This window comes from Branchiostoma lanceolatum, chromosome 3, assembly GCF_035083965.1.
Source record: "Branchiostoma lanceolatum isolate klBraLanc5 chromosome 3, klBraLanc5.hap2, whole genome shotgun sequence".
Lineage (NCBI taxonomy): Eukaryota > Metazoa > Chordata > Leptocardii > Amphioxiformes > Branchiostomatidae > Branchiostoma > Branchiostoma lanceolatum.
The window spans coordinates 19,376,099-19,388,320 of NC_089724.1; the positions used below are offsets into that span (position 1 = coordinate 19,376,099).

The 12,222-nt window shown below is 38.3% G+C and overlaps 1 protein-coding gene across 1 annotated transcript; it reads right to left on the reverse strand.

Annotated features, from left to right (window-relative positions):
* Positions 1-12: 12 nt before the first annotated feature.
* On the reverse strand, positions 13-12,122 carry LOC136430864 (lymphocyte cytosolic protein 2-like). Its single transcript, XM_066421917.1, has 21 exons — positions 11,912-12,122; positions 10,660-10,722; positions 10,430-10,485; positions 9,964-10,026; positions 9,706-9,758; positions 9,445-9,494; positions 9,197-9,284; positions 8,576-8,712; positions 8,329-8,395; positions 7,817-7,864; positions 7,321-7,382; positions 6,952-6,986; positions 6,685-6,724; positions 5,997-6,083; positions 5,773-5,806; positions 4,537-5,304; positions 4,161-4,232; positions 3,552-3,773; positions 2,670-2,872; positions 2,238-2,387; positions 13-1,991 (listed from the first exon to the last, which is right to left on the reverse strand). The coding sequence occupies exons 1-21, from the start codon at positions 11,984-11,986 to the stop codon at positions 1,884-1,886; spliced, it is 2,481 nt and encodes an 826-aa protein (XP_066278014.1). The 5' UTR covers positions 11,987-12,122; the 3' UTR covers positions 13-1,883.
* Positions 12,123-12,222: the final 100 nt, after the last annotated feature.

Below are 12,222 nucleotides of genomic sequence, written 5' to 3' on the forward strand. Positions count from 1 at the left end.
CAAGAAACTTGCTGAATAGCCTGGAAATGTTTTATTTCTTAAAGGTAAACCTTGTTTCAGAAAATATTTTACATTAGTTAAAACACCAAAGTCCATCTTTTAGATCTTACTGAAAAAAGTGGTAAACAGGTGAAATTTTATGTTTTGAGGTGGTGGCTATAACTCAGGAGCAACTCCATGTTCAACACAGCTCGAGTGGATAGAGCTCTGCCCATACTATTTACTACTGTACTGTGAGTTTTGCACAATGCTTCTCCATGTCCACTGACGTGTGACCGGTAACATTACAATGTACATTCATTTTTGTACCTAATGTTACAGCAACATGGCTCTGTGTTTTTGCCATTTCATGATGTTTCAAGTCACTCAGTTCATAGTAAGATCTCCTTTATGGCCGCAACTCCTCTGGCATTTCATTCAGTCTATTTGCCCAATTTGTACTTTTTTTTAAGCATCCTATGGAGCCTGGTAAAGACTTGAGTTATGGCACTGTTCCTGAATAGTTCACAATTACAAAACATTTGAAAAAAAATGATAAGATTCCTACAGTGCAATATTGCAGCTTACTGAACCCAGTGCAGCTACATTTCCTATTCTTCATCCACAATGTACATGATTGTATTGCTTTGTTACCTACATTTGTACATCATAACTTATAATTACGTGCACACGAGTGTGTACATACAGACACTAGTGCTCAGTGCATCAAAATTCAAATTTCTTAATGGTAACTAGATATTGGGAATCCCATCCTTGGGAACCCAAAAGATACTGCAAAAAAGCAAACAAAAAACTACATCAGCCTAGATTACCAAATAAAGAAATGACACATGATAAATGAACATTTAGATAGAACATGATGTAACATACATCATGGTATCTATCACAAAGCTTCTAAAAGGACTTAGATGCATTCTTTCATGGTTTAGGTTGGGAGCATTTTTTTTGTTTTATCTGTTCAATTTTTCTGCACATGATTTCAGAGCGGTGTTAAAATTATTCTTTTTGCCTTAATTATGTATATATATATATTCACAATTTTATTGACAATAAAAAAACAGACAAAAACTTAAAAGCTGACTACCCTCTAACTACAGCCGATTAAAAGGTGTAAATTACAAAATCTTCTTATAGGAGGTTAAAAGCTTTTTGTCCATTAAGATAAAAGGCACCATAGATACCAGTCTTAATAACTATGACATGCAATGACCATGCATAAAATTCTGTTTTTGTTCAGGAAATTACCGGTAGTTCAAGAATACCAAAATAAACAAAAATTACCAAGTTCTACTCCTTAGATGTAGGCCATAGCTATTAGTACTGTTACGTTCCACAGTGTGTTTGACAAATTAAGGTATACAAACCATCAAGTGTATTACAGTATGATGAAATTCTCGTAGTATATACATGTACTCAACTGTCTATTACAGATAGAAGTGCCTCAGATACATGTACATGTATCTAATTGTAGTCACCTTTGACAAATTTATCTATCAATATGAAAGTGAAACTCGCCATACGGGTAGGTATAAGATTTGGTCCCTTGAGTAAACAATATCAAGTATGGTATGCTTTAACAACTGCCCTTACAGAAACACTCCAGTAGGCAGTCAGTGTGGGAGTCTCCGGGCTTCAGGCAGTTTAGACACATTACTGGCAGCATTACTATCTAACATGTTTTGTCCTAAATTCTGACTTACCTTATAACTAGAAGCTGCCACATCTACCCATCCAAATTTGGGTCCCCAAGAAAAGGCACTGGGGCACATGTAAACTTTTCACCTGCCCATGATGCAAAGTTTCAGGAGAGATTAAAGGTGTTACTTTAACCATGGCCATGACAGACAGTCCCTCTTCATCTTGCTCTAATTCTTATATTTTGGTCAGTAATTTTTGTACACTGCTTCTGTCAGCTTGGTCTTCCCTCCTTGTGAGAGCAGGATGTCATGTGTTTGGTGGAACTCAATCAGGTCTGGAATACTGTAGAAGGTCTGGGGATAGAGGCATAGAGAACAATGACATCACAAAGGGTTGATTGTAGAGGATGAAATGAAAGAAAAGGATGAAACGTAATTTATTTCCCAAAGAGGTTAAAATCCAGGTTTAAGATATGGATCTACTTAATTCTCCCTTAATTGTTTGTTTCAAGTACTGTTCATCTAAAACTGGTATTACATTGAAAATACCAGCAAAGCAAAGCAAAGCAAAGCACACATATTCAGAGGTGCTATACTCACATCTTCATCCTCCTTTTCCGTGCCCAGGGCATACTTTTGGTCTGACCTGTAGCGTATCTGGACTTTCTTGATGGCTCTCTGGTAAATAAGAGCCAACGTGTACGGTCTAGTGGGGTCCCTTGTACTCTTTCTGATCAGGAATGCACCGTCCTATAAAGAAATAAATGGCAATGTTACTTGCATACTGAACATTCTATTATTGAAAGAAAAAATCATAAGCTTCTCAAATACCACCAATCTGCTTCTCCAACATGCATTCCAGTTTTGCTGTATTGCTGTTCTTATAATGAGCAAGCAAGCAGTTAGTTGACAATCATCAATCTACCAATAATCACATATTACAAGTGCTTGTTGGCATGACACTATAGTATTCATACATACGTGACCTCAAACTCCAAGCACACCAAGAATTGAACAGCATGTTTGACTAACCTTCCCATATTCCCTCAGTGCAGCACTAGCCTGCCTCTGCTCCACCTCCCCATGGTACCATGGGAACTCGTACAGACCCCCCTGGAGAGGCTCCGGCTCCGGGAGCGGCATGCTGGGGACGGGCTTCTTTGCCTGGATGGATGGGGGTGGGGGGCCTCGGGCTCCCGACGGGGGTGTAGCAGGCAGCTGCCTACTTCTTATGTCTGTAAAATAAAGTTCTTACAATGTTCACAATTTATTCATTTTATTTTATTTATTGGTTTGGCTGCTTAGGACACACAGAGAGGGCTGCCCAACTAGCCTGTGGCTATTGCAAAGGGCTAGCCCTGCTGACAAAGACAAGACATTACAATAGAATTGTTCCCAAATACCTAAATGTTATGATTTCAAGGGAATTGACGAAGGCAGATATAAAGTCAGTGCTGGCCATAGGAGACAATATGTGTATGTTAAAATACACCGAAAGTGAAACAAGGCTCCATGAAAGAATGAACACAAATTTCAATCTTAAATATTCTGCTCCACCAGAAAGTCAAAAGAGTCTAGATATTAAACACACACGACACACAAAGGAACGAGGGTCATACAGCTCAGAATCGTGCATCTGTACTGTGAATATACTTAGTAATATTTAGATTTAGACCACACAACTCAAATCTGCCCTTTAATATGAAAAAAAAAGGTGAACTGAAAAATTTTAAACAAAATTGGGAAAGCTTAGGAGCTACATGTTCCTTCTAACATAAAAAGTCTTCAATTTGGACCAAATTTTCAAGGAAAGAGAAATTTTCAAGGATTTCAAGCCCCACACTGTACATCACATCTGTGAATCAGCCCTATTAAAACATTCAGGTTTGCAGAAAATGTGCTAGGAATGCCAACCTCTGCTTTTTGCCTTGGTACTTGGAATGGATGCTATAGGTGGTGGAGGTGGGGGTGTCCCAGCAGAGCCAGGCTTCCCTCTCTGGTGTACTGGGAGGGCGGGGACTCCCCCGGGGCCCCCTGGTCTCTGTCCAGGGAGAAGCTCGTCATGTATGGAGTCTCCAGACGCAGAAGAAGCAGAGGAATGTGATGCTCTCTTGTCTAAGAATGAGTCTGCAGAGCCTGAGATGATTGTGTAAGAGAAGTACAATGTTGATTGTGAGGGAGATGGAAGGAAAAGGGTTTTCCCTTAATGAAACAATACTTAAGAGCAGAAGTGAATTCCTTTGAATTCCTACTTTTAAACATCCACTGCGTTTGGGCACTGCGTGCTTCTAATGCCTCATCTGGAATTAATCTGAAATTCATCTGGTCAAGCAAAAGCTGACAAATAACAAGAATTTTATTTGCATAATTTGCAGCTTATTATTTGCATCTCCACTACAAACTGCCTGTTTCATATTAAAATCATTCTGCAGTACATTGTAGATCTAAAAAAGTACTAAGTTTTTTTTTTAGTATCACTAGGACAGAAAAAAAAATTCTGTTCTCAAAGATTTTATTCCTTACCTGATGATGCAGCTGAGCTGGAGGAGGTTGTAGATGCGACAGATAAAGTGGACGTCCGCGGAGATGATCGGTCTGAAAAAATAACACTTTTTAAGGAAAACCCTTCAAATGCAAACTTTAAGGGAAAAATATGCCTGTAAAACCAATTCTTGGGCATTTTTGTTATCCGACTGATGTCTGAATCATGAAAATTTTTCCTTCAATTGTATCCTTTAAGTTTCAGTGTTATAATTATACCTGTCCAGGATTCTTTTTCTGCGACAAGATAATCTGCTTTTGCTAACCTAATGAAAACATTGAGCCAGTCTTTCACATGTGGCCTTGGTCACTTGGTGATATTATCTTACGTGATATTTCCTCAAGATCAGTAACTTACGAGGGCTTCTGGTGCTGCCAGATGGGGGTGATGAGGCAGGACTCAAGTGCAGGTTCTGCTTCTCAAACATGCTGGCTATCCCAGAAACTTTGTTTTTCACTGGCCCGGGAGACTTTGGTGAAGGGGCTTCTTGCTTTGCCTCAAACTGTGAAGCTATTCTGTTCACCCCAGGTGTCCTGCCCTGAGAAGGCACTGCAGGTGGAGTCTGCTTCCATTTTGGTAGCGATGGCTGTGGAGGGGATGACGTTTCAGGTGTATTCTGCTTCCATTTTGGTAGCGAAGGCTGTGAAGGGGATGATGTTTCAGGCGTATTCTGCTTCCATTTTGGTAGCGAAGGTTGCGAAGAGGACGACGCTTGCTTGCCAACATTCTTCAGCTGTGACGGTCTGACATTTGATGATGCATCAGCTGGCGGCCATTTTGCTCCAGATTTCTGCCCAGAAGCAAGAGGTGATGTTACTTGTGGCTTTTTTGTAGGGAAGTTTGGAGGTCCACCGGTAAAAGGAGACTCTGGTTTTGTGCTGGGGCTAGGGAGAGGGGGCGGTCTGGTCGATTTGGCACTAGTTGGGACTTTGGGAGCCTGTCTTGAGTCAGGTGTTGGATTTGGAAGGACTTTGTTCATAGTCGTCATGTGGGAAGTAGGGCCAGGCTTGGTTGGCTTTGGAGGGAGTGCAGGTGGCGGCTCTTCATCTGGTGGAGGTGGCAGAGGCTTCCTACCAAGGACAGGTGGGACTGTACTCTGGGGCAGGCGACCAGATGAAAAGGATTCTACAACATAAAAAGTAGAAACATTATTCCACACAATGTATGTGCTTCAATTCAATCTGATGTAGGTGTTTCTGATGCCACTGCTGTTCAGTTCAATCAATATGAATATCAAGTTCCTTTAACTTTCTCACTAAAAGCTAATTTGTACTTAAGCAGATCCATAAGTAATTCAAATGTGATAGTTGTCCTTGGATTTTGTCAGAATGGTAGATGTATACATCAATTATTTGTTTCAGATGTAACTGCACTACAACCAAAAACAACCTGCATTTATCCAAACCATTAAAAGGTTAGAAAGACTTCACGTTTTGAGTTTGAATGAAACATCACGTTTTGAGTTTGAATGTGGTGACTACTTTAATTCTTTTATTCTTCAACATCAGAAAATGTAACTTGAGTTGGAAATACTTGAATATTCAAGGAAAAAAGACATGCGAAACGAAGGTCTGAAAGAAACTTGGCACCTACCACTGTCAGGCACTTCATATTCCTCTTCAGGTCCCTGGAAAAAAGAAAAAAGAGGCAATGAGTTTTAATGCATACATGTATGTCCCACCACAACAAGACATAACAACAAATTTATCTGACATATTCATTACAATATCTAGGAGCAGTAAAGTTTAAATCCATCACGTTTTCAAAACTTTACAAAACACCTAAAAGGAAGAAGCACATGAGAAAGAAATATCTACCCCTTGCATTGGCATTTCATATTCTTCCTCTGGACCTCCACTCTCAGCAAATTCCTCATACGTGTCCTCAGGCTGAGGCTGACTGGCCTAAAGCATTAGAAGGTGATAGAAGATTACATACTTGTCTATAGAGACGTTTTGAATTGAAATACTGGTATGAATGTTGTATATGGGTGTATGACCTGCACACATAATACTTAGAAAGTTTAATATATAAAAATTGTCACACAAAGTCACACAGCATGCATGCAGACTTACTTTAAAATTAATCAAATTAAAGTCTACAATACATATATTAAGCATAGATAATCGCTTTTAAGAGATTGATGTTTTAAGGTTTAGTACTTTTACCTTCCTTCATTTCTGTTGGATTAACCACATACCTTCAACAAGGTTGATGGATTTCAGCCAAAACGTTGGGCTAAGTCCAAATTCATCCTGATGTTGGTTTTATCAAGTTTAGTCCTTTGTTCATAAGATACATGTAATTCTAAACTATTGTCCAGAGGGTGAATGAGTAGTAGTATGGGTCGATACAAAATAGCCTAACTAGTCTACTGTCTGGTGTTTACCGGTATTCATTTAATTGCTTTGGCTGTTCAGGACACACAGGGCTGTCAAACTAGCCTGTGGCTCCTATTACAAAGGGCTAGCCCTGCTGACAAAGACAAGACATAAGAACACTAACCAGTGCAGGCTTCTGTTGCCTTCCAGGAAGAGGAGGCATTCTGAGAAAAAGAGAACAGAACAAACGAATGTTCAGCATTTCACTCACATCAATATCATGTTTGGACTCATCTTTCTTGATACCTCTTTAAAACACAATGTAATACGCTTTAAAGTTGAGTCATCATAAAGTTACACGTAAGAGTACAGGACTGGTAACTACAATTTCTTAAGATTACAAATATATCTGTCACAAGTTGCTACATATTCAGAAATGAAAGTGACATACCTTCTTTCTGCCACATTTACATTGAATTTATTGGCCTAAATGGGGAGGAGACAAAAACAGCGAAAAATTATCTAAAAGATTATAATAAAGAAAAAAATCATACAGAATATACATTGGAAAGGAAAACATTCTTGTGGTGAGATCATGTCAGTAGAAAAGTTAAATCTACAAGATGTCAAACGTGTTTTACTAACTACAACTACCAAATAACAGGGCTGGTAATAAAAACATAACTATGTCCATGGTATTTGCTTTAGGGATTTTCTTCAAAACAAAAACTATGCATGACAGGTCATATGCAATTCATGGAATTCTTGCAAACTGCACATATACTAGACTATGAGGCATGGCCAAAAAATGTTGCCTTACCCTAGCAGGCGGCAAGGTCTGCTGAGGAGGCTTGTTAACTGGAGGTCTGTGGGGCACGGGTGCTGTTGGAAGGCAGCAGAACAATTATTAGAAAATATAAAACAGGTGAAAGAAACCTTTAAAAACTATACTTTGAATTGTCCATGGTTTAATCTATTATTCTATCTTCACAGCCTGAGTTGTATTTGCCCTGTATAAATAAATGAAATGAAAAATGAAATTTGTAAGGTTTGCAGAAGATGTCTTCTTTTTAACTAGGACTAATACACATGTAACTAAGTTGTACAAACAAAGATGATGGTACATGTATCTCATGTTTTGCTGCAGAGAGACTGCAATTCCTTCAGGGAAAGACACATGTACACCTGGTACAAACAAATCACTTATCATGATACAAAAAAAGCAGAAATCATTGTTTGAACAAGGATGAATGTTGCCACTGTGGAAGAAGTAAATGTGGCTGTTGGTAAGCACTAAGTGCTCAAAGTCCACTTACGCTGTTGCTCTTCCATTGGTTCTTCATAGTCAGACCCTCCAGAGTCATCTGTGCAAATAAAAGGCTTTGGTTATATACATGTACATGCAGGACTGGCGTATAAAACTGTTTGCTTTTATGATCAAAGTCAATGTAAGGAAGACTAAATTATCTTGTCTACTTCATACATGTACTTTTGACAGTTGACAAATAATAACCAGCTTTATCATACAAAAAAACGAATGAAAGAGAAAATACATATGTAGACAAATTCAAGGAGATAACATTTACAAAGAAGACCTACCCACATACGAAATATAAATACAATCCATCCAGGCCTTCCCAAGTTATGCTACTTATCCACAGATTCCACACACACACAAACGCTCCCAAAAATATATCCTTCTCGTAAAGTTTAAAATGTGTTTAAAAAAAGTCATATCTAAAATAGGTATTCATTGTAAATTGCATGTTGGGAGATTGTCTGGACTATTACAGGTAGTAATGCATAAGAACATGGATGAGAGACTCACTATCGTGATCTGGAACTTCATATGTCTCTTGGTCCTCGGTAGACTGGGTGGGGAGCGGCATGGGTTGCTGTGTGTGGGAGCAAAGAAAAGATATAAACATAGCACACTCATCTACAACATAAAAAAAGGGAGATAGAAATGAACTTTTTTGAAAATTACTAAAAACTAATAGATAACATGTAATCCATTTTCATTGAGCTTATTGACATGATGACATGGCTTTCAATGTTAGAAAAACACACCCTACCCTGCGATGAGGTGGCTGAGTGTCCTGAGGGCTCACAGCATCTGGTGGGGGTTCATAGTCGTTACTAGCATCCTCTTCATCCTCTTGGGTACCAGAATCCACCGGCAGGAACTTGTCTGGTCTGTCCCAACTGGTCTCTGAGAAGTTTAGATTAGATTAGAATAGCTCAAAGTACAACTTACTACAAGCATGATCAATCCAGCAGTGATCCCATGAACAAAGTGGTGCTGGGACTCTGGAAACTTAGCAAAATCAGTCTGCTAAATATCAACATCTATCTGATATTTGTGTTGAAAAGAAACTGGTAGGTTTCTCAATGTTGTATATTTTCGATATCTGTGTCACAATGCTTTCTAAAGCTTTGTATCTCTCTGAATCTAGTTAAACTTTGCAATAGCACACAAAAGTGGTCAAGGCAGACTAAAGAAAAGTTCAGTAGTGGCAAGATATTGGACACATATACATGCATATATAGAGTTCAGTAGTGGCAAGATATTGGACACATATACATGCATATATAGAGAAAAGTCTTAAGCATCCAAGAAATTAAACAGAGGTACCAGCAATCTGTGCCAGACAGAATTCCCCATTCTGTACGAGCTGCCCAATAAACAGTCTCACCATTTGTTGTAATGTTCCAGTAGTACTTGAAGCCATTTTCATCTAAACACTCCTGCCATTCTATTGATTCCTGTCTCATTGTTGTCAACTGTGGAATACACATACAAATGTTTGTTTAAGTAGCTGTGATAATCTGAATGTGATTTCATTTACAGCTTTAAAGGACATTCATTTTTGTTGCAACTGTGACAGTAAGATACATGTATATGCTTCTTTAATGTTTGATCATCTGTGATATTGATACCTACGGTGTCATCAAACTCATCAGATGACCATCCTTCATCATCGTCTGGAGTCGCTGAAAATACACAAGAAGAAAAATAAATGAATACAGCAAAGGAGGTAGTAATCAAAGCTGGATGATGCACTTAGATCATACATGTACATCATTTTATACTTCATGGCTTCTATTCTCCAACAACTGCAAACACTGTATAACCTTACATATAAACACTGCAAGATTACACAGAAAGTAGTAACAGAGAGTGAGTAGAAAGCTTCATACTCACTTGGCTCATGTTGATAGTCCTTGCTGGGTAACTGTGGTTTCTTTGAAAAGAGGCTAGTAGTATTGAGAAATACAAAGTAAATTTAATCACAATTTTCCTAAAAGTACAGCTAAAGCTAATACTAGTACTATACAACGTTAAAGGCAATGCAGAAAAAATAGACAGCAAACAGAAAAGTAGTTTTAGAAAAAATTCTCCATCTTAATGTTACCATCAATAGACACAGCTGAAAACGGCAAAATTCTCAAGTTCTCCTACCTGAACTTTGATTTCTTTTCTTGTTTCTTTGACTTCAAGGTTTCTATATGTTTTGCAACTTCTCTGTAAAGACAAAAACAATACGGAAATTGTTTGAACTGTATATAAATTATGATTCTAAAACAAAGTCTACTGGTAAAGAGGTTTGTCTCTATCTATATATCTATGAGTAGTATGAGTCTATGAGTCTTGTCTCCAACTCCCTGGTTCAAACCAAACCATGCAATTTGTAGCTGCATGATATCATCTAACCAAACATGTGTAGACATAATAGATCACATGACCTACTAGTTATCACTAATTGCATGATGTCACAGGTCAGGGTCATTACAAAAGCTCCAAATTGTTTTGAAAATCTAGACTAGGCTAGAGAGGTAGGACCACAGTGGATGTCAAAGGCACACAGCATATTCAAAGTATTCTGTATACAGAAGTTGGTAGGATTAAAAATCTCCCACACGTGTACCTTCTCCTCTTAATGGGAAGATCCTGCCATCTGAACAGCTGGGATTCGTCCAGGGCCTGGAGGATAGAAAAAGTCATAAAACATTTCATATTGTGTTGTGACAGAACAGGAAGGACCATGGCGGAAGGAATATGAAAATGGACTGGATATAAACTTGAACTAATACGAAAACCAGAAAGAACAAGTCATGTGCATGTAATTAAAGGTGACATTTACTAGCTGAGCCTTACCAGCAGTTCTGCCCCAGTGACATTTCTGTCCTGGAAAAACCGCACACAATCCTCAAGCCCAATCTGAAATGAATAAAAAGAATTCCTGTTAGTACAAATGAATTCATAATGTTTTTCTAATATTCATTGGTCCAATAATCATAAATGTCAGCCATTGTTTTTTTCAATTTTTCAGTGTGCATGATGGACTGCCCTTCATCATATGATGTCATCAGCTGTGAACTTTGGCATGCTTTAAGCAAGGAGGTTGCTTTAAGTAATCCGTCAAACCTATGAGGACGAAGCATGACGCTTCAGTCGAGTCATCAGTTTACATACCTGTCCACTATTCATGAACACTCACCTTTCAAATAATACATATCTACTACTAGTACTAGTACTTTCTGATCTTAGACTTATTGTTTATCATAACATTGCTAGAATCTATATTCTAATACTGTACTAACATTTATAATCACTTTGAAGCAAAATATAATGTTACTTGTGTTGTTTAACCTTAGGTGACCCAATTTTAACCTCCTTGGGTGACCTATGGATTTTATCATAATTCTTCAATAAAAAGTAAATAAGAACAGTGATCTTAATATGATAATTCTTTTGATCATGTTTGTTCTGTTCAGAAATTTTGTGTTTTACATGTAAAATTGATAGATGTCAATCATCATAGGGAGTATATTTCTTTACCTGGGGGGGGGGAGGGTCAAGAAAAATATCAGGAAAGGGGTGAGGTCTGGCAGGGGCTCTCAATATGAACCCTTTTCCCTGTATTACATTGTATACCTTACAGTCCCTACAAAGGACTTCATTTTATAGAGATAGCAAGGATTACTTGGTTAGTCACTCAAGGAAGTTATCTGAATAAGTCTACTTCTATTTAATGATTAATGACTTGAGAGTGGCTCATGTTCATAAAACGTCACCATGTGTCCAATAGGTCGATCTCTTTTTGATCAGGAAGTAAAAATAAACTTGTTCCAAACAGTGAAAGAGAGATTTAAGTTTTGAGTAGGTTGGGAGGCAGTAGATTGACAGGTCTATACAAGGGAAACCTGAGGTGCACGTGAAGCAGGAAATCGTCACCAGTAGCGTTTAGATACGCTTGAAAAGGCCGAGAAACAGCTCTTATCGTTATGATTAAACAGAACAAACAACATTCTGTTCATTTTCACGACGACCGGATCGACCAGTCCCTCTTAGTACCGTAAAATGGTTTAACAGGTAGTTAGAGTTTAAGAGTTGTAAAACTTCTGACCTGTGCTAGCCATTCTGCCACTTCACTTGGTCCCCATCGCTGCACCTCGTCTGCTGAAGGGTTCTTAGACACCATAACAGTCGTTGGATGTTATCAATGATATCAATAGGTAACGAATTAAGCTACAGACGTCCCATACCTGGAGACAAAACTTTTACTGCCACACTTCCTGCAAGTTTTTCACACTTCCTGGTTCGAAGCTCCCGACAGCCTTTGCGAAAGGATTGTACCAATTTAGATGATACAGGGGGATACACTTTTGTTAATTCAAGTCATTTCAATAGAATAAATTTATGCTTTATCACATTTGA